General features: G+C 39.2%; 1 protein-coding gene across 1 annotated transcript in view; it reads right to left on the bottom strand.

Annotated features, from left to right (window-relative positions):
- The window catches only part of PCSK5 (proprotein convertase subtilisin/kexin type 5), a 619,005-nt gene that overhangs the window by 235,563 nt on the left and 355,611 nt on the right, over window positions 1–27,831 (bottom strand). The window contains 2 exon segments of the mRNA XM_021008523.2: window positions 586–774; window positions 4,249–4,366. Of these exon segments, the coding sequence (XP_020864182.1) occupies window positions 586–774; window positions 4,249–4,366 (307 nt within the window).

Raw genomic sequence — 27,831 nt, forward strand, 5'->3', positions numbered from 1 at the left:
CCTTCCCAGTGATCTACCTACCCAACATCATCTTCACAAGTAAGTTCCTTCTCAGTCTTTTCCTATGGATGAAGATGCTGCCTGGTCCTACCTCTAAAGACAGGCTGGGATTTGTCATAAGCACTATAGTAAAAATTCACATGTACATAGCCCTCTGGGGTCACAGGTTCAAAAGATCAGAGATTTCCAGCTGACCTCAAAGGCCATTTAGTCGAATCCTCTTATTTTACAAACAAGAACCACAACAAAGGAGTGAAATGACTTCTCCAAAGTAACACATGCATTAAATGGCAGAGGCAGGATATCAAACAAATCCTCTACCTCCAAAGCCTTTACTCTTTCCACTACATTTTCCTCATAGCAAACCTGTGAAGTAGTAGTGCAAGTATTATTGTCTTGATTTTACAGATGAAGAAACTGGGGCTCAGAGAGGTTGAGGGTCACACAGCTAGGGTCAAATCTAGGGTTCACATTTAGATCTTTCTCTAACACTGGTTCTATTTTTACATCATACCAGTCTATGATCACAGGAATGTGTAATAAAACAGAATGGAAGAAGGTGAGGCAAGGGGACCATAAGCCTACCTATTGGCTAAGAGCTGGGACCTGGTTCCTGAAGGTGAGGTCAGATAGATGGCCAGATCTCCCCTTCGAGGGTGGGTGATGGTGATGCGTACGACCACATGCTCCAGGTAGTTCACATGGTGGTTGGGGTTGTCGGAGCAGCCAGAAGCTTTGTAAATGGAGCGGACAGCACTGCTGGGTCGTATGGTTCTGGAACAGACAGCAAGCATCAAAGCCAGTTACTATCCCCACAGAACCAGAATTGGTACCACATCAGGTCAATAACCTCCGAATATGAAGCTTGTCCATGATGGTTCCCAGCCCAAAACTTAAGAAACACATTAAGATGATTACAGTGTCATTTCACAGATATTGAAAGGCAAATGAAATTCAACTTCACAAGCATTTATGAGAGACCCCCTTTGTGCAAAGCACTGCGCCAGACAGAAATACAAAACAATCATTGCCCTTAAGGAGTTTATACTCATTCTATCAGCCATTAAACATTTATTAAGCACCTACTATGTGTCAGGCACTATGCTTAACTCTGGAGATACAAAAAGAAGCACCCAAACATTTCCCATTCTTAAGGAATTTACAATCCAATGGGGCAGACAACAAGCAAAGAAAGGCATGCAAATAAACTATATTTAGGATAAGAAGGAAATAATTAAAAGAAGGAAAGCACTAGAATGAAGAAGGATTAGAGAAGGCTTTCAGGAAATGGTGAGGTTTTAGTTGGGACTTAGAGGAAGTTAGGGAGGTCAGGAGTCAGAGCAGAGGAAGTAGTACATTCCAGGCATGAGGGATAGCCAGAGAAAAGCCTGGAGTTGGGAGATGAAGTATCTTGTTCATGGAACATCCAGGAGGCCGGTGTCACTGGACTAGAGAGTACGTGTTGGGGAACGAGTTTTAAGAAGACTGGAAAGGTAGGAGTGAGTTAGGTTATGAAGGTCTTTGACCATCAAACAAAGCATTTTGTATTTGTTTCAGAAGGTGACCGGGAGCCACGAAGTTTATTGAGCACAGTGAGTTAACATGGTCAGACCTGACTGCACTTTAGGAAAATCACTTTGGTGGCTGAATGGAGGATGGATTGGAGTGGGGAGAGACTAGAGGCAGGCAGGCCCACCAGCGGGCTACTGCAATAATGAAGGTGTGAGATGATAAGGGTCTCACCAGAGTGGTGGCCAAATCAGAGGAGAGAAGGGGGCATGTTCAAGACATGTTGCAAAGATGAAATCAATAGGCTTTGACAACAGTTTGGACATGGGGGTGAGAGATAATTAGGAGCTGAGGAAAACACCTCAGTTGGCAGCCTGAGGGACTGGAAGGATGGTAGAGCCCTTACAGTAATGGGTAAGTTAGGAGGGGGAAAGGGGATGAGGAGAAAGATGATGATTTCTGTTTTCCATATGTTGAGTTTAAGATGTCTTCTGGACATCCAGTTTGAGATGTCTGAAAGGCGGGTGGAGATGTGAGATTGGAGGTCAGCAGAGAGGCTGTGAAAAGCTTGGTAGATTTAAGAATCATCAGCAGAGGGGAGATAATTAAACCTATAGGGAATATAATGTGTAGTATTTATTATATAGGCTTCCTTGAAATGGAAATTTATTGCTGTATATTTTGAATCCTCTCTTGCTTTCTGCTGTGCACAGAGCAATGCTTTTTTTTCCTTATTTCTTTTTCCTTTCTTATTGTATATTTAAGTTTTAGTATTTAAGTTTAAAAAATAAAAAAAAATAAGCCTATGGGAGCTGATGAGATCACCAAATGAAGTAGTATAAGAGGGAGAAGAGAAAAGGGACCAGGATAGAACCCTAAGGGACACCTGTGGTTAGAGGACACTATCCCCATAAGGAATCCAGCAAAGAAGTCTGAAAAGGAGTGGTTAGATAAGTAGGAGGAGAACCAGTAAAGAGTCTTGTCCTGAAAAGCTAGAGAGAAGAGAGTATTGAGGAGAAAGGGGTGATCACCAGTGTCAAAGGCTGCAGAAAGGTCAAGGAGACTGAGGAATGAGAAAAGGACACTGGATTTAACAATTAAGAGATTATTGGTAACTTTGGAGAGAGTGGTTTCAGTGGAATGATCAGGTCAGAAGCTGAACTATAAGGGGTTAAAAAAAGAGTGAAAGGAGAGAAAGGAGAGACGCCTATTGTAGAAATCCTACTACTGTAGAATTTCTACTCTATTTTTATTGTAGACATTCTACAAACAGAAATAAATGCAGATAATTTGAGGAAGGAGAGAGTGTTAACTCTGTAGCATTTGAGGCTATTGGCCACATTTAGTCATCTGTAAATAAGGTGGTTGTACTCAATAATCTCTAAGATCTTTTCTAGCTCTAAGTCCTGCAAATCTTTTTAATGCAGGGACAATTAATCCCACATACCAATAGATACAAAAAGTATGAGACTGGAGGAGTTGCAAAGCCAACCTTCAGAAGATTTGCAGTCATTTTTTAAAGGATAAATTATTCTCAGGGGTCTATTAGTCCCTCAACTGAGACAAATTGCAATCTCTTCATAGTTTAGTACATAATCTTCCTGAGCTGATATGACTGAAAAGATGAGTATGCTTCTTAAACTAGGCTGGTCATTGACAAGCGAAACAAGGTTCAAAGTTGGGCATATATACATTATAATTCTTTCCTCCTTGGAACAGCCTGCTAGAGTGAGATCCACAGGCATGGTCTTTGAGACCATCAAGGTCACCTCCAAACTATGGTGTGAAGTCTTGAAAGAGTCCCTCCACTCTGTAAAACTCCAGCACTTCCCTGTTAACTCTAAGACCAAATATAAATTCCTTAGCATTTAAAGATCTTCCCTACTTGGACCCTTCCCATCTTTCCAGTCTCCTCAACTCCACCACTTAGAGACCTCAAGACATGGGTCAAACATCAAATGACATTTTCTGCTAGTGCCTTTCCTTTTAAGGTTACCTTCCATCTATTCTAGGTGCAATTTGTACATACCTATTTATGTACAAATCATCTCTCCTATTAGAATGTAAGCTCCTCCACCAGCTGCAGGGTGTGAAGGGCACAGAACCATAAGAACCACTTATAAAATAACAAGAACATTGTAAAGGTAATCAACTTCGAAAGACTTAAGAACTATGATTAATGTAATAATCAACCATAATTCCAAAAGATCAGTGATGAAGATCAATGCTACCCACCTCAGGATGTAGAATCAACAACATATTTTCAGATATGGCCAGTGGGAGAATTTATTTTGCTCAAGTATGAGTATTATGTTTTCTTTCTTTTCTTTTCTTTTTTTCCTTTGTTCCTTCCTTTCTTCCTCCCTCTCTATCACCTTTCCCTCCCCTTTGCTCCTTGAATGACTCTTGCTCTCTGTTCCTATCTCTTTTTCAATTGGAGGGAGGGAGATGAGAGGAAAAAAATGCTTGTTAAGTGAAAAAAAAAATTTAAAAAAAAGAATATAAGCTCCTTTAGGGCAGGGACTACTTCCACTTCATCTTTTTATCTCCAGTGCATCACACATAGTAAACATTTACTAAATATTTTGTTGAGTCATTGATGTATTGGCCTGAGATTCCATCCATTCCATGGAAAGGCACTTTAGCTTCCCTGGACAACCAAACAAGACAAATTATGAGCCAAAGTATGAGGTATAATTGAAGGCATTATGATCATATATGTCTGTGTCAGGGTATTACTTGATTTGCCGGTCAGTGCTCTCCACACACACATGCTGCTGGGGGACAGTGGTCCACTTTTCGGCTTCCATCACCATGGCTTCTGCATCCATCAGCCCAAATCCATAGAGGTGGCTCACTGTGGAAGGTGAACAAAATGATCAGGCTCATACCAAGGAAACGTGGTAGACATTTATCTACCTTGTAAGTCACATTGTCATTTAGAAGAGGATTCAGAAAGCACCTCTGTGACCAGGCTTCCCTGTAGGCTATTGGATTTAAGAACAAATTGGGGAAAGGTATCAATTGACAGTATCTCTTCATTGATTGCTTAAATGTTCCTTTTACACCTAAGTGACTTTAGTCAGGAAGTGGCAACTTCTTTCTACAGAACCCACAAGTTAAAACAGTTATCCAGTCTGAAGAGATAAAACAATACACATTACTTTTCATAGTGTAAGTATTCACTGATAAGAATAACTTGGAAGCAAGACAATCAACTGTACTTTCAGTTATATCTAGTAGTTAAGCCGAGTGTCCCCAGAAGACAAACTATTATCTTTTCTTTTTCAGGAAAACAATTAATTCAACTCCATGCATGCAAAAGAGGAAGCCTATAGATTTTTGTGAGATAATAATATTAATAATAACTCATTTATTTAGTCCTTTAAGGTTTGTGAAGCACTTTGCATGCACTGTTATTTCTTCTTTGCAACAACTCTGTGAAGCAGGTACTGTTATTATTATCCTAATCTTACAAATGGAGGTACTGAGGCTCAGAGAGATTAACTGCCTTTACTCTAAAACACTGCATTTTTCATTTCCCAGTGACAGATCTCATTGATCTTAAGATGAATTTGACAACACTAGCAGGAGAATGTATCAGCATTTCCAAGTGTTTGGCTTTTCATTCCAATTTAATTCTTAAATTCTACATTTCACAATCGTGTAAGGTTAGCCTGTCCTCAGTCTCTCCCTGCTTAAATCCACCCTCCCACCACTGTCAAACTGATCACCTAAAACTTGGCTTTCATCACCAACACTCTCTTTCAGGAAGCCCTTTAATAATTCCCCTCTGCTCACAGGATAAATCCCATACTCCACATCTCAGATTTTTAAGATCTTCCATAATTTGGCCTTAACCTTATTTTTTCACTATTCCCTTATGCATTATTACAGGATGGATTTTGCTCATTTATACTTTTTTCCTTTTTGTATATGTTATAGCCCTGCCTCAGTATACTTCTCTTCCCTCAATATGCAAATCAAAGATTCCTTTCTCTACATGACCTCTCCTGATCTCCAGTGTTAGCACCCTCCCTCCATCGTATTTAACTACCTTGCATTTATTATCTTTATTTTCATTCTGTATATGCCTGTAGGGACACCTGTTATCGGCCAGGAGAATACATGCTCCTTGAGAGCAGACATTGTTTCTTTGGTATTATTACAATTTCTGTTGCCTAGCACAATGCCAGGCACATTGTAAGCACTCAGAAGAATGCTTCATCTTCTTCCTGAAATGCCCCCTCTCTCTTTCTCTCTTAATGGTCTAATTCTACTCATGAATCAGGGTCTAGCTCATTACTACTGGGTCTTCATTGTTTTTCTAGAGCAATGGAATTAACTCACAATTTACTTTAAGCTTTGTAATGTGATTTCCTCACAACAACTCTGCAAGTATTATTGTTGTTGTTGTTATCATTATTTTATTTTATTTCATGCCTGGACCTGTTGTTCTGTGATTCCATCATTTAGAGGAAACTTCTGCTGGGGAAACTCCCTTCACCGAAAGAGATGCAGATCTCTTCAAATTAGTCAGTCAGTCCCTCCAGAAGCATTAATTAAACACCCACTACATGTCACACACTATGCTAAGGCTGTAATTTACTGTCATAGAGTGCTACTTGGGGACACTGAGATTTTTTTCCCGTGGTTCTATGGCTTGTCTGTGTTAGGCGGAAGACCAGTCTTTTACTGACATTCTTTTGCCTCCAACCTTTATCTTAGGGACGAATCAAACTGAGGTTCCTAGAAGTAAACTGACTGGGTTACACAGCTAATAAGTGGTTAAATTGGGATCTGAACCCAGGGCTCCTTCTTCTAAGTCCAGTCTTTGCATAGTACATCAACATAGCTTATAAATACCTTGCTTTTGTCTATGAAACTGTGTAACCTTCAGCATGTAATTTTTCAACCCAATACTTTCTCCTGCTGTAGCAGGCTTGCATTTCATTCAGACACACATATGTAATATGCCAATTTCTTAAAATGCACCTATGCTTTACCTCCTTTTTGCATTTCTACTTGAACTTCAATCAGAACAAGAATCCTTATCCAAATCTCATTAATCATATAAGGTTATAGGTCTATGTAACTGCCTAGGATGGCTCCCACAAGATTAAATCTTTGCATATTGGGGTGTATTTCAGGGGGTGAGAAAGACAAGGAGGGCATAATTAAAAGGGAGAGACCTTTAAAACCTCTAGAGGTTGTGTATTGATAAATCAATATAGACTGAAGCATGGCACATCTCTTAGGAAAATGTACATACACGGTGTTTTTAAAAGTATCCTCCAAAGAATGGAACAAATCTTTCCAACCAGATTGTGCAGAGGGTCTGGGAAACATATCACCCCTCCCTAATCAGTGCCAAAGTAGAACAGCACACATGAATAAGTATTTTCACATATACATTCATTCACTCAACAAGCATTTTTATTAAGCACCTACCATGTGACAAGTCTTGTGCTCAGCACTTGGTACACAAAGACAGAAACAGAAGAGCCTTTGAGGGTTACATTTACTGGAGGAAACCATACGTATACCAATAAATAAATTATGTGCATTCTGTTGGGAATGTCTCTCCCCTCAAGGAGTTTATAGTCTATTGGTGCACCCAGCACAGTGCTTGACAGTCGGTAGGCATTTTAAAAATGTTTGTTGACTGGTTGATGGGAAACATGTCCACAAATAGATAAGTGAAAAATATGAACAATGGAAATAAAAGTAACATTGGTGCAAGGTAAGGTGGGGGTGGGATGGGGCTAAAGACAGAAAGGATGGGGAAAGCTCTAATTTAAGAGATGGCACTCAAGCTGAGTCTGAAAAGGAACTAGGGAATCTTAGAAAGAGAAGTAAAGAAGAAGTATACTATAGGTATGGGGGACAATTTATATAAAGGATTAAGAGATGGAAGATGGAATACCATACAGGGTGAAAACATTTATTTACTCATTATTCAAGCAATTGTAAATCCAGTAAAAGTTAAAGCATAGATTGAAGTGAGGTCACCAAATACTATAGGTATGTTATGCTTATTAAAAGTAATAAAGAAAAGAGCAGTTTAGGGGAAACATTATGAATTATTTTTAAAAAAAGAAAGGCAATGTGTTGATTTTCTTCCCATCTCATTGTCTATCCTATTGCTTTGACTCTCCATCCATAAAGTATTGAATGGAGAATTAGAGAAAAGACTATGGAATATACTTGTATTACAGATAGGAATGTTTAGCAGACTAATAAAAGTGGAATGCTTTGAATAAATATCACTTATTACAAAATTCTGTTTTCTGCAACCCAAAATGAGCTATAGAGAAAAGTCTCTAAACTTGATCCAAAATACATTAATGGCATGTTCTCCAAGGAAGTCAACGGAAAAAAGTATGGACCTGAATGAAGTATCAACAGCAGATCTTTTTGTGATATCAGTAAAAAGTAGTAATGATTGAGGAAGTGGTGGCTTTACTTTCCATAGAATCTTTAATCAGAAGCTAGATGACCATATGTTAAATAGGTTGTAGTGGGGATTCCTTTTTGAGTATGGGGGTGGACTGGATGCCTGTGGAGGTCCCTACCAACTCTAAAATTCTGGAATCTTGTGAATTACAGCACATGACTGTGATGGACAATAATATTAATTGTGCCATAAGAAATGACAAATATGAGTTCAGAGAAACACGGAAGACTTTTGTATAAAGTGATACTGAGTGACGCCAGAAGAGCAGTGTCCGCAATGATGAAAAATAGCCCAAGGCAGGCAAATTCTGAGGAACTGCAATGAACAATCTTGATCTTGGAGAACACATGACGAAGCATGTCTCCCTTTTATAGTCAGAGCAATGAGGGTCAGGCACAAAGAAGAAGGGGGGGGATCAGGGGATGTGTTTGCTTTCCCTCGTAGAGTGTTTGTACCTGTATGAGAAGTCCTCACTCCTTTTCATAGACCATGTTTCTACCTCCCAGTATCCATGGCTTTCATGACCTCTCTTCCTCCAAGGTCCTGTGGCCTTCATGCTGTAGTTGTTATCCTAGTGCAGTGCCCAGGACATAGGAGGCACCTTATAAAGACCTGTGAATCAATTTCCAGTGGCTGCCTTCTGAAGTATAGTTGTACCACATGGGCTAGGAGCCTGTGTAACAGCTGAATCCTGGGCATCAGTGAGGGATCTGGGTATGGAAAGGGACTACTGAGGGTAGGGATACAGCAGAAGGTATATATCAAAAACAGTCTCTTCCAGTTGCTTCTTTTGGCCTCTTCTTACCTCCCCCTGCCCTACCTCCACAACAAACTTTTCTTCCTACATCAAACATTGTATTTGCACTATCAGTATCAGAATAAAAACTTTTGTCATGTACTATTTAGTTGTGAGCTTAATCAATGAGCTTCAGCTGGCAGCCAAGGTCGTCCTGCAGTTTTAGGGGACTGTACACGTAGAAAAGATGTACAATACATGGGCTGCTAGAAAAGGGCTGCCTTGTTCTCTCTCTCTCTCTCTTTTTGTTTCTTCTTTCTCATGGTTTCTCTTATTGGTTCTGATTCTTCTTTACAACATGACTAATGTGAAAATAGGTTCAATATTAATGTATATGTAGAGCCTATATGAAACTGCATGCTGTCTTGGGTGGGGGGAGGTGAGGGATAGGAGAAAATTTGGAACTCAAAATTTTATGGAAGTGAATTTTGAAAACTAAAAATAAATAAATTTAAAAAGAAAAAGGCTGTCTATGAAAGTGTCAGTAAATGTCCCTGCAGCGTATAGATAGGCCTTAGAGATCATTGAGTGTGACCCATTCATCTTAGAGATGAGGAAAACCGATGTCCTATCACAAACTGTCCAGTGCTTTGGTTATTTTTGTCCCTGTTAACTCCTGACCTGAATTGTAGGCAGGAGTAGGGCCCGCACATAACAAATGCTTAATAAACAGTTGCTTGATGAGTGAAAAATGGATGAATGATAAAATATTATGTGGGCAAGAAGTCTACTTCCTACAATGTTTGAAATAAATGATCTCACCCTACTGTTACCAGGAGAGCAATTAAAGATGACAGGTGAATGACTTATCTGATTCACCCACTGGGAGAGAGCCTAGAAATCAAATCAACATTAAGTGCCTACAACCTGCCAGGCACTGGGCTAAGCACTGTAAAGAAAGACAAAACTAGCCCCTACTTTCAAGAAGCTCACAGTCTAATGGAAGAGACAACATGCGAACAACTATGTACAAATAAGACATATAAAGGGTAAATTGGAGATAATCTCAGGGGCAAGACATTGGCATTAAAGGGCATTGAGAAAGCTTCCTGTAGAAGGTGGGACTTTAGCTGAGGCTTAATGGAAGCCAGGCAAGCCCAGGAGACAGAGATGAAGAAGAAGAGAGTTCCAGGCAAGGGGTAGCCAGTGAAAATATGTGGAATAGGGATACTCTTGCGCAAGGAACAGAAGGAGGCTAGTGTCACTGGATTAATGAGTATGTAGAGATGATTAACATTTAAGAAGGCTAGAAAGGTAGGAGAGGACCAGGTTATGAAGGATAGAAGTATATGAGTTGAGAGGGGAGGGTTAGATTTAAATACATTATCCTTCAGGTTTAGAGTTGATCATTTTTTTCAATCAAAGTATTACTTGTTCATTATTTCAATATCTGCTCTGCTGTTTCCGATATCTTCCCTTCTTTCCGTCCTTTATTCCTGACCTCTCCCTGCCCTCCTCTGACTAAGCTCCTCCTGCATGAAAAAATGAATCCACTGATCTTTAGAACTCTTTATTTTGGCTGAGCTGTCCTAACATACGTGGATATGAGTATAAATTCACCTTATTGTATCTTCCTAGCCCCAGATCATTCTATCCAGCCATCTTCTAGGAAACCAGGGCCTACCCACTTCCACTGCCAGTTTGGGCATGCCTTTCCACCCCTTCCATATTTTGTCTTGGGAAGAGTAATCACTTACGATTAGAAAAGAAATGACAATAAGCTGCCCTATGGCAGAACTTAAACTTTGCAGCTTCTCAGACTGAAACTTGCTTCTTTGACATTTCTCTATATGTGTTTCTTCCTCTATCAGAATGTAAATTTCATGAGGGCAGGGACTGTCTCACTTTTAAATTTGTATCCCTAGGGCCTTGTATAGTGCCTGGCACATAACAGGCTCTTAATAAATGCTTTTTTATTCATTCATTCATTTCATTTGAGAACCTGTGAATTCACAAATGAAGGTACTTCCTTTACCCACTCTGTTAGCAATCTCTCTACATCTCAGGAAGGAGATGATCTTTGAGAGTTACCTTGGTCAGAAAATTCCCCAGTAGCCAACAAGATAATGAATCTCTGAATTTAGCCAAGCTGCTATTATAAAGCCCTGTTTTAATGTCTCATCATAATGTGGAATTGACCCTGTGCTTCACCCACTCCTCCCCCAGTCAAATGAGTTTGCCCCAGGTACCAGAATTTCTAGTTTGGCTTTCTTCTCTTGTGTGGAGGGTAGGGGAGGGAGGAGAGGGAGAAAGGAACTATGTGTGGAATATGGTCTACACCATTAGATGCAATTATGTGTCAGATGACTGCGTAAAGGAAGAAGGGTTGGGGGGGGCGTTAAGGGGATAAAATCGTGGCATAAAAAACAAAAAAGTAGCTATACATATATATACATGCATAACATACATATATACATTTATATATATATATATATATATTTACTAAAAAACTTAAAAATAAAACAAAATGACCTATAAATACATATGAACACTGATGACTGAAAGTGGATGGAGAGAGAAAGTCTGTTCAGGAATCTACATGTCATAAAGGGAATGGACAAAACAATAACAATAATAAAAACAAAACAAAAAACAAAGAAAACAATAACAGTCCTGAATTCTCTTTATTCCTGCTTTAAGCTTTACAAAGCATTCCATACATATTCTTTATTTTGAGCCTAACAATGAGGATGTGAGGTTGTTACCCTTAGAGGTGCTATTAGTCCTATTTTATAGATGAGGAAACTGAGTCTCATAGAGTTCATAGGATTATAGATTTATAGGTAGAAGGAACCTTAGAAGCCATTGAGTTTCAACCCATTATTTTACATGTGGGGAAACAGGCTCAGAGAGTTTAAATGACTTGCCTGGGGCCACACAGCCCTCTAGTATGTAGAGGGATTTGATCACAGGTCTTCCTGACCCCATATCCAATGTTCTTTCTATTAGTTTATAAACTGCCCAGAAGAGCACCATTTTGATAAAAATATATGGGACATTAAAATATAACTATTCAACTTAGTTTGTATGGGTTTTTAACCTATTGACAATAGACTGCACATATGTTGTGTCACAAAAATAAGCTCGATTCACCATCCTGTGGGGCTGTCAGCTTCTAGCAGACAGATTAATAGATGATCCATTCTGTATTTTCTGAAGCACTTGTGGTACATGTCATGGAAGCTTGTCCCAACCTGGCCCATGTATGGCCAGATAGGCTTATGAGAAAAGACTTTCCAAGCCAGAAGGTCATACCATTTTAGCTCACAGTCTCTCCTGATTGGACTAAATTGTCAGGTAGGGAAGAAGACATGGAAAAACAGACATGCTTTCATTAGTTTTAGTTGAGTTTGAGATGAAAATAGAAGTGCTGAGAACTGACCTTTAAGCACACTATCTATTTGGAGGAGTCCAACTCACTTCAGAAAAGCAACTATAATTTACCTAAGGTGCAGTCCCAGATAGGATGCTTGGAGGCACAAACAGAGACAAAGATAGATACTGATTAAATGAATTCTCTAAATATCAGCTCTACAGAACCTTCTATTAGAAGTTTTAGCATCTCTGAGGGACTGGCAAGGACTTTAGCATAAAGGAAGTGTCTAGACATGGCTTCTGTTTAAGTTACAAGCTTTTACATTAAAAAAAAAGATTATTCTTTTGAATCATTAGTCCTCCCATCTCTGCCTTTACACAGGTTTTCCTATCCTTGGAATGCATTCCCTTCTCACCCCTGGGTCAGACATTATTTCCTAAATGAACTCTTCCTGATGTCCCTAGTTATTAGGGGAAAATCACCTTTCTCAAATGATCTTGTATTTGTATTATCTGTGCACATGTTGTATCTCCTGGTAAAATAGAATCTTTTTTAGGGTAGGGACTGGTGCCATCTTTGTTTTTGTACCCACACCATCTAACAGAGCTCCTTGTACAAAGCAGGCATGAAATAAATGTTTGTTAAATGAGTGTTGGACGGTTAGTTCACAAAAGTTTTGGCCAAGGTGTTCATTAGTAATAAAGGAGGATCTGGTTCATTAATGATAGTGGCTTATCTCTTCAAAGCTTACGAATGTGGCACAATCACCTAATGGTTACCAGACATGCAGTCACGCTGCAAGGTGCCACCTACTGGTGAAACGTGGAAATAGCACTAACACAGAGAGGAATCTGGTTCTTAAAATACAGTCAGATTATTCCACTGAGTAAATAATTTCTTGAGAATAAGGTAGACAGAGGAGTTTAGAATGGTATATAGCTAGCTGGGTCAATGGCTAGAGTAGCACCATGCCTGGAGTCAGAAAGACCTGAGCTCAAATCCAGCCTTAGATGCAACTTGCTGTGTGAGCTTGGGCACGTTATTTAACCTCTGTCTGCCTCAGTTTCCTCTACTGTAAAAAGGGAATAATAATAGCATCTACCTCCAAGGGTTGTTGTGTGTATCAAATGAGATATTTGTAAAGTATAATGCTTGGTATATAGTAGGAACTTAATAAATGCCTGTTTCCTTTCCATTTCATCTGATGAACAATTTCCTAAATGGAACCCTAGTCCACCTATGAGATCATAGATTTAAATCTGGGAAGAACTTAGGAGGTGAAGGGAAAGGACTAATCACATATATAGCACCTACTAAGTGCAGGCACTGTGCTGAGCATTTTATAAATAAAATCTCATTTGATCCTCACAACAATCCTGCAAGGTTGGTACTGTTATTATCCCTAATTTACAGGTGAAGAAACTGAGGCAAATAGAAGTAAACTGACTTGTCCAGGGTCACGTAACTAGTTAAGTGACGGAAGCAAGATTTGAACTCAGATCTTCCAGATTTTAGGTCCAGCATCCTATGCACTGAGCCACCTAGCTGCCTCTAGAAGTCAGGGAATCCAGCTCTTCCATTTTACAAATAAGGAAACTGAGGCCCCAGAAAGCTAACTTGCCTAAAGGATAGGATAGTAAACAGCAAAGCAAGGATTTGAACCCAGGTCACTCAGCTCTAAATCCAGGGTTCTACAATGTTTTTGTCAAAGTACTGAACATCAGGAATAACAGAGGAAGAATTTGGCCAAATTATTTGATGTAATACAGATATTCATTTCTATATTGTCTACTATTGTTAAAGCAACAATCGCTGAATCTCAGGCTCCTAATTTTGTCAAAGACACTGGAGTGGTTTGCTCATTCTACAAATGAGGAAAGTAAGGCAAACAGGGTTAAGTGACTTGTGCAGGGTCACACAACTAGTAGGTGTCTAAGGCTACATTTGAACTCTCATCTTCCTGACTTTAGGCCTGGTGCTCTATTCACTATGCCACCTTGCTGCCTCATTTTAGGGATGTGGGGAGAAATCTCGAAGTTGGATAAAGAGAGTGGAGCCAGATTATGTAAGGCTTTGAAGGCCACACAAAGGAGCTGCATGATGCCAGTACTAATGACACATTACATTCCTGGCGTTCAACCCTCCCAGTGAATAAGCCCCATTTCTCTTTAGTTTGTTTACAACTTAAATGGCAGGAAGAGGCCTACTAATTAGAGGGGGATGTTTACTAAGAGTGGTGTCAGAGAGCAAAGAGATGACTGCAGTTTTTGAGATCTCTTTGATTCTCAGGGAGTCACCTGTTATTCAGTTAGGGCCCTTCACTTCAAGCTTTTGTCTCCTCTTCACCTACTAATCAAACCATGTGCAGAGTGTTTCTTAAGGCTTTGTCTTCAGACCAACTCTCTCCTTGCCTACCTCAATATAGATAAGAAATCTATGCCGGACTTTTTTTTTTCTGAGCTCTAGAATCTATGCCTGATTTTTTTTTTTTGGCTAAGCAATGGGGTTAAATGACTTGCCCAGGGTCACACAGCTAATACATGTCAAGAGTCTGAGGCCGCATTTGAACTCAGGTCCTCCTGACTCCAGGGCCAGAGCTCTATCCACTGTGACACCTAGCTGCCCCTATGCCTGATTTTTTCCCCCCCTGAACTCCAGGCCCACATCTCCAAGTGACCACAGGACATCTCTCCCTACCCAGTTACCCCACCAGCACCTCAAGCTCAATGCATCAAAAAATAAACATCTTTCTCCCTAAACCTGCCCCTTCTCTTGAATTTGCTGTTTTTCAGTGTCATTACCCTTCATTCCTCCTTCCTTCTTATATGTGATCAGTTCCCTTTACCTTTTGCAACTGTACCTTCTGTATTTCCACAGTACAATTCCTCCTCAGCACTAACTTGAACTTTTGTAACAGTCTTGTAACAGCTCTTCCTGCCTCTGCACCCTATCTCTTCCTCCCCTGACACGCACATAGCCCCATGAGCCCATTCATTACATGCCATCAAATTAATCTTCCTTTGGTTTTGCCTTTTCTCTGATGGACAATCTTCAGTGGCTCCCTGTTGTCTACCAGTTTTTGCAACACTCCTTGGCCTAACAATCCAGTCTTAACTCATCTTACTCTTTGCCATATATACTATACTACAGCCAAATGGACTGTAACCTCTTTCCCCTAAACACAACTATTACATTCCCATCTTCATGGTCTCGTTCTCTACCCCTGAACATCCTCTCAGTACCTCTTTATAGACTGAATTTCTTCCATTCTTGTGGGCCATCGCCAGTCATCCTGACCTATGTCTTGCCACTGGACTCTGATAACTCTGGAGGAGAGAGTGAGGCTGATGACTTTGCCCAGCTCTGCCTCACTTAAATCCAATTCACTTGCACATCAAGACATCATCCTAATGATATCATTGGTACTCTTTGAGAACCAAGGACAAAGAGCTATAATAAACAACAACAATCCTCCATTCTTAAAAGTCCAACTCAAATTCCATCTCCATGAAGGCTCCGTTGATTCCTCCAATGGGTAACGAATGATCTTTACTGCCCTCCTCACACAGAGCTTTGTTTTGTACCTTACTAATAGATTCATCTCCTGGTGAAACAAGAAAAACAGAACTCATGCAGAGAGCATGAGATATATCGGCATGTCCTGTAGCCATCTGTAAATGTATCTTATCTACCTACCAAAATGTAAACTCTAGGATGGCAGGAATCAGTGTTTTATCTGAACTTCATATTTCCCTGGCACAATGCTGCTCACCTTGTAAAGTAAGTAATTGATGTTTCTGAAGTTTAATCGAAGTGGGTTGAAAGGAAGAATAGCAGGTAATAAAATACCACAAAGCTCAGATTGAAACTTTATAAAACACCTTCTAGAGAAAGTCAACAGTTCTTAAATTTTATGGCATGATATTAGTTCATTGGAATGGTTCCCTTTAAAGACCAAATAAACAATTAAAGAAACAGAGAAATACTGATTTCCTACGGCTGAAAAAGACATATAGTTCATCCTCTTGGCCCTAGGCATGTCCACACCTAAAACATTCCAGACAGATGAGACTCTGTCTTGTTTTGAAAGCTTCCAGAAAATATGAACCCTTACCTTCCTTACTCCCTTTCTCCATCATCTCTCTCTTGTTCCCTAACTGCTTTGATTTCATTATGAAACGAACACCCTAAAGATGTGGCAAAGGGGTAAGATTGCTACTCTAACATCCCAGAATTCTAGCTCCAGGGCTGGCAATCACAGCCCTCTAGACTACATTTTGCAAAATGCTTAGGGTATAGAAAGCAAGAAATCGAAGCCCCAGGGAGGAATGCACCTGTATTTTTATGCCTGTGTGTTTTGTTTAAATCTCTAACACAAGTAGCAAATCTGAGCCAAATCCCCACATGCCAGCCGTCACCAGGGCTGCTCAAGACTTTGCTTGTGGGAAGCCTTCCAGACAGATGAGAGTTGGCTGTGTGCTGGGTCTATACTTCAAAGCTCTTCTAGGGAAGGGTTTGGTCAGCAGCTGCAGGTAGTCAGACAAGCCCTTCATTTATAGGGACGAAGTAATGATAATTTAGGAAAACATGACAGAGTTAACACAAGTAGCAGATTCCCCTCCTCTGCCCTGGGCTCCTTTTCCAGCTTGAGGAGAGAAAAGAGAAACATCAGTTCTGGGTTATTCTCTTCCCCCACTTTCTTAAGGCCTTACACCTCTAGTCACTTCCCCACTGGTTAAGCAAATGTCTGAGTTTCCTCAAAGTAAGTGTGTGGGCACTCTTGAGAAGAGGTACAATTTTTTTTTTTGGTCAGTTTGGAAAAATGTAGGCTTGCTTTGGAGAGCACATCCAGAACTGTTATTGTGTTAGTTTTCAGGAAATTAAGAACACACACACACACACACACACACACACACACACACACACACACACATTTACCAAAATGAGAGCAAGATTAGCTGTATTAATGGAATTCAGCATAAGGAGGGTCTTTTGGCAAAGGCTAATTGAAAGACAGACTAACAACTCTTGGGTATCTGTTTGGTGATAACCATATTTGTTCAGTCTCTTGATTATCCAGGGGCCAAATTAGTTCATCATCAATGGATTATTCCTGGGCAAACTCCACTTCAATTCTTCCTACATGAAGGGAAGGATGGATCTTACAGGTGAAAAAACTTAGAGATTTGAACTTTCCCAGCATTCCATCCATTATACCATATTGCCTCTGAGATTTAAATTAGTTCATTTTTTTTTCTTTGATAGTGGGGATTCCACCTCTAATGTCCTACTTTAATGCCTCTTTGGGATATGGAGGTAACTTTAAGTTCTCATAGTTCTATGCACAGAGAGCAGAAGCTCTGGTTGGACCAACCTGGAAAGAATATGGATATGTCCAGTGAGAAGGGAATAAAGAATGCATTCTCGGTATAACAAACACCATTGTAGAGGGACTGAAATGAACATCGTATATTTGGGGGATAGCAAGGAAAGCAAATAAGTTAGAAAGAGAATGCATTCTTGCTCCTATGCTATTGATTCTTGGGAAGCAATAGAAGACAATAGATAGAGCCTTGGAGCAGCTAGGTGGCGCAGTAGATAGAGCTCCAAGCTTGGTGTCAGGAGGACCTGGGTTCAAATATGGCCTCAGACACCTGAAATGTACTAGCTGTGTGACTCTGGGCAAGTCACTTAACCCCAATTACCTCACCAAAAAAAAAAAAGTGGAGTCTTATCAGGAAGGATCTTAAAGTCCAGGTAGGTAAGTCTATGCCTTTTCATGGAGGTAATGGGGAGCCAATGTAGGCTTCTGAGCAAAGAAGTGTCATGATAAAATTGATGTTATGGGAATATTTGACTGATAGGAGAGTATCAAAGGATGGAGAGGAGAGAGAAGAGGCAAGAATACTAGTTAGATGGCTATTTGCAGTAGACTAAGCACAACATAATGAGAACTTTGGGTAGGGTGATAGAAAGGAATGGGAAAGGATGAGATGAAGGGACAACTATTAATTACAAAAGAGGAATTAACATGTTCTGGTAACATTGGGCCCAGCAGATAAAAGAGGGGGGGCAGTAAAAAATAAAATTAAAGTTTTGAGCCTGCATACTAGAAGGTTCATGTTGCCATAGACGAAAATAAGGAATTTGGGTTGGGGGGAGGGGAAGAGGAAGATAATAAGTTCTGTTTTTTATATTTTAAATTTTAAATGATGATGAGAACATCCAAATGGAGATGCCCTGATATAACTAGAGACATAAGACTAGAACTTAGGTGAAAGGTCAGAAATAATGTTTTCTATCTGGAGTCAGGGGCAGAGATTTAGATTTGGCAGTCATGATTAAAGCTCGAAGACCAATTCACTGAGTTCTTATTTCAGTGAATTTAATTCGCCAGACTAGAAATGAAAATGGTGTTCATCACTGGGAGAAATGGCTGAACAAATTATGATATATGAATGTAATGGGATACCATTATACCATTGTCTTAAGAAATGACAAAAGAGACTGTCAGAGAAACCTGGGAAGACTTGTATATACTGATGAAGAGTGAAATGAGCAGAATCAGGCAAAAAATTTGCATTGTCACAATGTTTTATAAAGACAAAGGACATTGAAAGATGTAAGAATTCTAATCAATGCAATGACAAACAATAATTCCAAAGGACTAAAAATGAATCCTGCTACCCACCTCCTAACAGAGAGAGAAAATCCTCAAAATGCAGAATGGTATTCTTGGATGTGGGCAAGGTGATAAGTTGTTGAGAAGTTGTTGACCAAGTCATTTTTCTTTCCTCTTTTTAAGCTCCAGCACCAAAGCACAGATTTTTGTGTATAGAAAATACTTAAATGTCTGCTGAATTAAGGAAGCTTCCTCATATAATAAAGGGACACCAACTTTCCTTTGCTTCCTGAAAATCCTTTGCTTACAAAAAGCTCTCCTCTAAAAACCTCATTAAAAGTATTGTGAATAGAAAGAAATATGTAGGGATTGGAGAGGAAGGAAGAGTCTGGCTTATGATACTTATTCTCCCCTATTCTTGCAGAGAAATGGACTTTGGTCATTTCTATTAGGAATTCTTTTGGAGTGAAAAGATGCTATTAATATGGAAAAGATACTTTTATTTTCATACTTATACTACTATTTTTTTTTCTTAGTGCTGAGCAGGCATGCATATATGGAGGAATGACACTGAGTGGCAATTAGCTACTTCCCATTTGTTAATATCTGACAAATATTCACAGAGTTCACAGTACCCTTCATTGGAAACATTTCAAGAGTGCCTTTGGAAATTTTAGGGTATACCCTGCATATCTTCTGGTATCACAATAAAATGAAGCCTTCTCACTGAAGCCATTATCCTGATTCCCCAGTATGTGAAAGGAGTTTCACTGTTTTTAAATGCCTTAAGGCTAGTGATATGATAGCAAGTATAAAGAGAATTCAGATTCTGGGCAAAAGGATACATATTGCTATATTCAAAGCAGGAGGGATATGTCCAGCTATAATCAGCCAGGCAGTGGCCTGGAATGTCATTGTACCTCTTGCGTGTTGCAATGACCTTAGGATGAAGCCATAAGGAGAACTGGGGAGAAATTAAATCCCGGGATTTCTCCTTGGATATTTGGATTTGCTTTGTATTGTTACAGGTTCTGGCACTAATATAAAAATCTCCTGCATTTCAAATGAGGATGGATGAAGACATCTGCACTGAAATCCTTCTGTTTTTTAAAAGATACAACAACATTAAGCCCTTCTTGGATCATGCTGGAAGTCGTGCTAATTCCTGAACTTGTTGCTACAGCTGGTGTAGGCTCTATTTACCACGCACAAAGTGTTAGGGTATTGAGCTTGCAGGCGGTCAAAGCAAAGAAGAGCATTCTGGCACTACTAGAAGAAACTGAGAAACACTATGGCCTTAGGCTCTGAGTGCCCATGTCTGAGCCTAAATGGTACAAATGGCTATCCATTGGCTCTGACCCAAAGTGAAGAGTCTGCAATCATTCAAGGGAATAAAAAGAGAGCCACACATATGAAAACAATAATGATTTTTTAAAAAGCAAACCAAAAAAATCTTTCACAGTTCTGTCATTAAATACTCTGCCTTCATCTATTTTGGGTTATATATGACCACTGGAAATAATGATTGTAGAGTTGGAATTGGGCATTTTAGTTACCCATTTGCCTGGAGCAATCCCTGAGAGGTGGGGTGGTGATGGGTGGGAAAGAGTACCAACTCTGAGGCAGGTAGCATGAAGGATTCAAACTTATGCTAAAATCATAGGATAGGGACTGGACATTTGACTTCAGAGATTTATAGAACTCCCTGATGAGACTCCCTTTGCAACTCATAGGAGGGGGCAGGGAGTATAACTGCTTATAGGAAGAAGACAGAGCCTAGCCCATTTAAAAAGGAAGGGACAAGATGGGGTGGGTTAGAGATTTCTTTACGAAATGGAGAGGGGGGAGAGAAGGAGAGGGAGAAGGGGGGGGAGAGAGAGGGGGGAAGAGAGAGAGAGAGAGAGAGAGAGAGAGAGAGAGAGAGAGAGAGAGAGAGAGAGGGAATAGAAAAAAAAAAGTCAGGTCACTGTCCCTATAGACAACTGGAACTTAAACGTCCTTTTCTCCATTCCCCGGCTCCCCTTCATATCTCCACTATTTACTACCTATGTGAGCTTGGGTAAGTCACTTATAAATTCTTGGGGCCTGACTTCCAATTCTGTAAAATAAAGGTTTAAATTAGATCACCCCTAAGTTTTCTTACAATTTTTTATTGCTGCTCTTCTGACTGCCATACCTCCTCCTCTGCTAGAGGAATGTGTGTGCTAAATCTTTGCAACACGTTAGCTACATATCCTGAACTCTATTTCCCCGCTCCCCCACCCCTACCATCCCATGGCTCATGCTAGTTATAAATCTACATGTCTCCTTGTTAGCAATCATGGAATTATATAAACGAAATAGCATCTTCAAACCTTCTTCTTCCCCAAGGTCATATACTCCCTGTCTCCCTGTGTTGTTTTGAGAAAAGTACTTTATATTCTATGCTACCCTAAATGCATAAGGAGCTTCTTCCCTAAACAGCAACAATCATTATAATGTTTATAATAGGGATGGGGGACTGCGTCTTTGATTTCATTGATGTAGGATTTCCTTCCACTAAGGTGTCAAACACAGACCACTTGTGGCCCACAACAATCCCAAAGGCAGCTTGAACCAGATTAAAATTTAATTGGGAAATATTTAACAAAATAAATGGAAATATGATAAAACAGAGATAATATTAATGTGCGGTTTTTGGAGCCACAATGCTGCTGCAGTGGTCCTTATATATAGTTCAGTGGCTCCTCTTTTCTATTGGAGTTTGCTACCACCAGTCTAGAACCCGAAGAGGTTCAGGTGCCAGTAGGCATCAAAGGTCCCAGGGCTTATAGGCTTTATACCTTAGGCCATGCTGCCTATAAAAACAATCACACTTGCATAGCACTTCAATGTTTACAAACTAATTTATTTTCACAACAGCCCTGTCCTATTTGAGTAAGTCTAAAATGCTCTTATTACACATGTTTCTTCAGTCACTTTAATTTGCATGACAAAAAACAATGGGAGCAGAGAGAATGAGAGGGCACCAATGTGTTTTTATTTAAGCCTCATTACACATTCTTGCATTTTCCTTCTATCAGCTATGTTTGAGATTTTGAGACACAAGTTTAATATAGCGTGGCCATACTCAGCCCTTAGTGCTGCTATGAGAAAGCCAGGAATACGGGTAATCTTGGATGGCCCCTGATAACCGCCTTCAATAAGGGCATTGAAAAAGAAATATATTTTGAGAAAGTCAGTGTCATTTTTGATTCAAGGTGTACCAAGCATGGATTGAAGAGCCATAAATAAAACCTTTCAAGACTTTCACATCCCATCTGTCCAGCCATCCACCAGTTCACCAGGGCCTACTCAGTACGGACATCTGCCTCTCTATCCCACTGCCCTTCCTTTTCCTCTTGCTCTTGGAATAATAATCAAATCAAGATTACCATTGCTAATGGCTAGAGGATGACAATCTCCTACCCTACACAATCCATGTGATGGCCCAGACAAAGACTTCCTTTCCTGGATCACACCATCTCACTTTCGTATTTGTCTACCTAGTATATGGCATATGATATGTACTTAATACGTATTGTTGTTCAGTCATTTTTCAGTCATGTCCAACTTTTCATGACTCTCTTTGGGGTTTTCTTGGCAGAGATACTGGAGTGGTTTGTCATTTCCTTCTCCAACTCATTTTACAGATGAGGAACTGAGGCGAACAGGGTAAAGTGACTTGCCCAGGGTCACACAGCTAGTGTATGAGGCCAGATTTGAATTCAGGAAGACGAGTCTTCCTGACTCCAGGCCTGACTCTCTAACCACTGTCCCATCTAGCTGCCCCGGGTGATTATTTGCCAACTGTTCGACTGATTGTCTCTCTCTATTCCTTTCCAATTGCCAGACCATTCCTAATTGAAAGAGGTGAAGTAATTTTTTTTTGAGGGTATCAGAGGGTTGTTGTTTGCTTTGTTTTATTTCTATTCAGACCTATGATTTAATTCTATAAAGACTTGTAGGTGTGGAAATTTCCTCCTTTTCCAATGTGAATCTTTGTAATTCTTTTGCTACTTGGAGTTTTAGCTAAGCTAAGAAAAGCAGGGGATAGAGGGCAAGGCCTAGAATCAGGAAGACCTGATTTCAGATCTGGCCTCAGACACTTATTATCTATGTGATTAAAGACAAGCCATTTAACCTATGACTGCCTCAGTTCTCTCAACTGTAAAATGGGGATAATAATAGCATCTACCTCCAGGATTGTGAGGATAAAATGAGATAATCATTGGAAATCACTTAGCATAGTGGCTGGCACACAATAAGAACTTAATAATTCCTTCCTTCCTTCTTTCCTCCTTTCTTTCTTTCTTTCTTTCTTTCTTTCTTTCTTTCTTTCTTTCTTTCTTTCTTTCTTTCTTTCTTTCTTTCTTTCTTTTCTTTCTTTCTTTCTTTCTTTCTTTCCTTCCCTTCCAAAAATATTGAAATGTTAAGTGACTTTCCCAAGGCTACTCATCCAGTTTGTGTCAGAGGAGGGACCTGAATGCATCCAGAAGTTGCTAACTCTTAGGCTATCTTCTACTTTTGCCATCCTTCCATTAAAGGGATTAAAGGATGTAAAACAATTTCTTAATTCCCTTAAATGTTCGTGCCCTTTTTCTTAAACTGCATGTATTTACCTACTTAGTATTCATTTCATATTTAATCTCTTTGTATTTGTTCTGGACACACATGAGTATTTGCCATCTCTCCTGTTAGAATGCAATGTCCTTGTGAGCAGGTTTTGTTCATTCTTTGCCTTCTTATCCCATTACCTAGCACAGTGCCTGGCACATAGTAGACACCTAATAAATAATTGTTTGTTAATTGAATCACACTTTTTGATCTTTCTTGCCTGACTCTTTAACAAGATATGTTTAGAATTCAAAGGTTGTTCCAGGCTCATAAGACATACAGGATCAAATCCTTTGCTAATAACAAAACTGGACACATACTTCCATTTCTGCTTTGCAGATATTTCTGAGGGTGAAACATGAAAAGAAGGCAAATGAGTTCCAGATGAAACCAGTACATACAGGACATAAAGAAGGCATGCCCTGTAGCCTCAATCTGGCAACACAAAAGGCGTACTGATACCTAAGAGTATTGACAATTTGGAGTTTGCTTTATGTTAGGGAGAAAGGATATTAACACAAAACTGAAGAAAACAGGTAACGAATTTAAACTACAGCATAACATATGCTTCTAGCACCCCAGGGACACAAGCAACGCTCTGTATTCTCAACCATCACCTATAAGCAGTTCAAGGTGCATGCCAGCTGACGGCAACTAACTGACTTTCATTCTGCCTTTGTCAGACCAAATGGCAAATGGTACTACTTCTACTGTAGAGTAAGGGAAGAATGAAATAAGAAGGTAAGTGGCTTCTCTGAGGTCACATGGCACAATAGCACCCAGAAAAGAAAGTTCAGTCAAAGAAAATTTGTAAAGGCCTTTCATAGTAAAACTCTAATTTTTGGTCTGACATGTTTCGAAGAGTAATCTCATATTGACATCCTTTAGCTTGGGTGTCTTTAATGGTTTTTTTTTCAGAGGTATCTTTTTTCTTTGATTTTGCTTTTTTTTCTTTCTAAGAAAGAAAGAAAATGGTTGCAGCAAAAAGACAGAGTATCACATGTTGCAACAACATAGATTTCAGTGTTTGGAAGGAGACTAGGAGATAATAACAATCCTTTAAATGACATAGGCTGTAAGGTCAGAAATATACAGCTGTGAGCCAAAAACATGCAAAATCATTACTGCAAGAAAGTTTGAATCCATATTAGGACACTCAAATTTTGATATATGGGGGCATTGCTAATTGTACGAACTAGGGCCATTAGATTTTAAAAAAGCCATTTTTTTAGATAAGTGCTGAACACACATTTTTAGAATTTAAAGTTGCTGCCAAAAGATCTAGAATTAGGATCATCTCGCTTGGGAATCATTCTGAACACCAGATTCATCTTTGCAAAAACACTGTGGTGCATCCCACTTGCCTTTCCATACAAAAGTAAGACTGGCATTGGGTTTCAAAGTTCTTTTCTATTTGGTTTCCCTTCTTCCCTCTTATTGTTTCTCTGCTTGTGTCCCTATCAAACCTCCTTGCTATTCCTCATATTTACTCTGCCCTCCTCTCCCATCTTTCTAAGCCAGGGGTTCTTAATCTGGGCTCCATGAATTTGATTTTCAAAAAGTACTTTGATAACTATATTTAATATAGTTGGTTTTTTTTATAATCTTATAGATTTTATTTTATGCATTTAAGAATGTTATTCTGAGAAGGGGTCCAAAGGCATCACCAGACTGGCAATGGGGTCCATGACATAAAAAAAAAGGTGTTGCATAGAGACTCCACTTTAAGCTATGTGTTGGACAGTAGGGATCACCTAGAATGCATCCCCTCCTCCTTTGTGACAAACTAGGCCATTGCTCTTCTTTTTTTTTAATTTTTTTTTTTTTACTTTTAGGCAATTGGGGTTAAGTGACCTGCCCAGGGTCACACAGCTAGTGAGTGTCAAGTGTTTGGTCTGAGGCCAGATTTGAACTCAGGTCCTCCTGACTTCAGGGCCAGTGCTCTATCCACTGCACCACCTAGCTGCCCCCATCAATCTTTCGAATGGCTCAAATCAGTTTCTCCGGGAAATCTCTTTAGCCAACCCTGTTTCAGTTCCAAAGAATATAATCACCTAAAATCCTCAGTAAATCACCTTCCCATCCCTACAAATACATAAACATATCTGTATAAAGACCATTCTTCAGGACTCAGATCAGGCATCACCTTCTACAGCAAGCCTCTAAAGCTGCGATGACCCCTCCCCCTCACCATTACTTTGTATTTATTTTGTCTGTCTTAATAGGGATATTTTGTCTACTCAGAATACAAACTCCTTAAGGATGCGGTCCTTTTCACTTTTGCATTCCCATTAAAGTATCTGGCATATAGTAGGTACCTAATAAATGCTTATTGATTCATACAGATATATATGGGGTATATGGTATGTAAACTACAGATTGATCTACCTATCTATATATCATCCATCCGTCTGTCCATCCATCCTTCCATCCATCCATCCATCTATCTATCTATGAATACATACACATATACATCCATCTTCACAGAGGTTTTTGTAGTTTTTATGGTGGGGGAGATAAAGAGATTTTGAACTGAGATTGATCTCTTTGATCAATATTGCGAACTTCTGGTACTTAAACATTGCCTAACAAAATCAACAACTCATCTGTAAATCAACCAGAGAGAATAAACCAGGAGATTTAGAGACTTGCCTATGGCCCTACAGCTAGTATGTGTCAGCAGCAGGACTCAACTGAGGTCTTCCTGACTCAAAGGCTAGTCCTGTATTGACCATGCCATGCTGCCTCTCACCTTCACAGATAACTTAGTGTAAATGTTTATGTTTGTCCATAAAGAACTGGATGAATAATAAGTTATATAGTCACTTGTATTGTTGGGGCAGCTAGATGGCACAGTGGATAGAGTGCTGGCCTAGAGTCAGGAAGACCTCAGTTCAAATCTGGCCTCAGATACTAACTGTGTGATCCTGGACAAGTCACTTAACCTTGTTTGCCTCAGTTTCCTCATCTGTTAAATGAGCTGGAGAAGGATATGGCAAAACACTCCAGTATCTTTGCTAAGAAAACCCCAAATGGAGTCATGAAGAGTTGGACATGACTGAAGAATGAACATTCATATTCATATTCACTATTTCTTCATGTCATAATTGGAGTTCATCAGTGAGATCCATATTAATAATAGGTTAGACTTACATGAAAATTCTTTTCCAAACATACTTTTAAAAATTGAAATCTAATTAACTGTAGAAGAGGGAAGAATAAAGACAGAAAAAGCATTGAAAGAGCACAATATTTCATTTTAGGTACTCAGTGAACACTATTTCAAAGTTCTAATGGTTCCCAAAGAAGATAAAACCCTTCAGTTAGGCTAAAAAAATATGTAATTGTAGTTACAGACATAAAATCCTAATCTGTTCATCACTGATGGACATCTGCCATATATAGATACTGTCTATATTCCATGTGATTTTTGGAATCTGTCTCATTACATGATGGCCATAACACATAGTCAGATACACACATCTACCATTCAGTGTAGATGCAAATGCAAACACATGCTCATGTGTGTTTATGTTATTGCCTATCTTATTTCTATCCTATTGTATATTGATATATGACAATAAAGTAAAAGGTTTTGATTTAATTTAACAAACAAACCAACACTAACAAGTGAAAATAGTGCTGTCCCCTTAAGCCTCTTCACACTCACTCCTTTGATGCTGGATAGATTTAGACTATTTGTGGGACTTCTTTTTAGAAACTTCTTCAGAGACAGTTAAAGAACAAGACAAGAAAACCAGTCTTAGTTTATAACCATATTGTTTTCTAATGCTGAAAACTATTGAATAGACTAGATCCCACATGACATTTGGCTGTTTGCAAAAAAACAAAAAACAAAAAAAGAAACAAACAAGCAAACAAAAAACCAAAGCCACTTTCAGAGGACCAAGATTTGCTACCATTGAAAAGATTCCAATGAATATCTTGCAGACTCCAAAGGCAATTCTAAAGAATGCTTTGAGAAATGATAGTGTCCTTGATATTAATGTATAGTTTCAGAAAGTCGTGGCTTTGAAGAAGATAACATCCATTTGGATTTCTAAATTGAAATGTATTTATTAAGAAGTCAGTCACATTACTTTTATCATCACACTTTCTGTAATGACCATGCTCCAATAACTAAAAAAACAAAACAAACAACCCCCCCAATCAAAAAACAACAACAACAAACAAAAAACAAAAAAAAAACTACTACTAGGTTAAACTTAGGTATAACATACCCTCAACAAATTTTTAAGAATCAATTCAGTAGGTCAAATTCAAACGAACTTGCAACATGGAATTTATGATCAGCTAGATAGCCAACAGGGACAAATTATGGACATATAAATGGGTGAAGACTTGGTCACAGCAATGGTCATGCAGCAGAGAAAAATTTATATTCAATACAGAAAACGTTTTATAAATGCTTATTATGTATAAGGCATGTACTGAGTAGTTGAATATTAAAACTGAATAGAATTGCAAAAGGCTCA

Source organism: Phascolarctos cinereus, unplaced genomic scaffold (genome assembly GCF_003287225.1).
Source record: "Phascolarctos cinereus isolate Bilbo 61053 unplaced genomic scaffold, phaCin_HiC Scaffold_4;HRSCAF=312, whole genome shotgun sequence".
NCBI lineage: Eukaryota > Metazoa > Chordata > Mammalia > Diprotodontia > Phascolarctidae > Phascolarctos > Phascolarctos cinereus.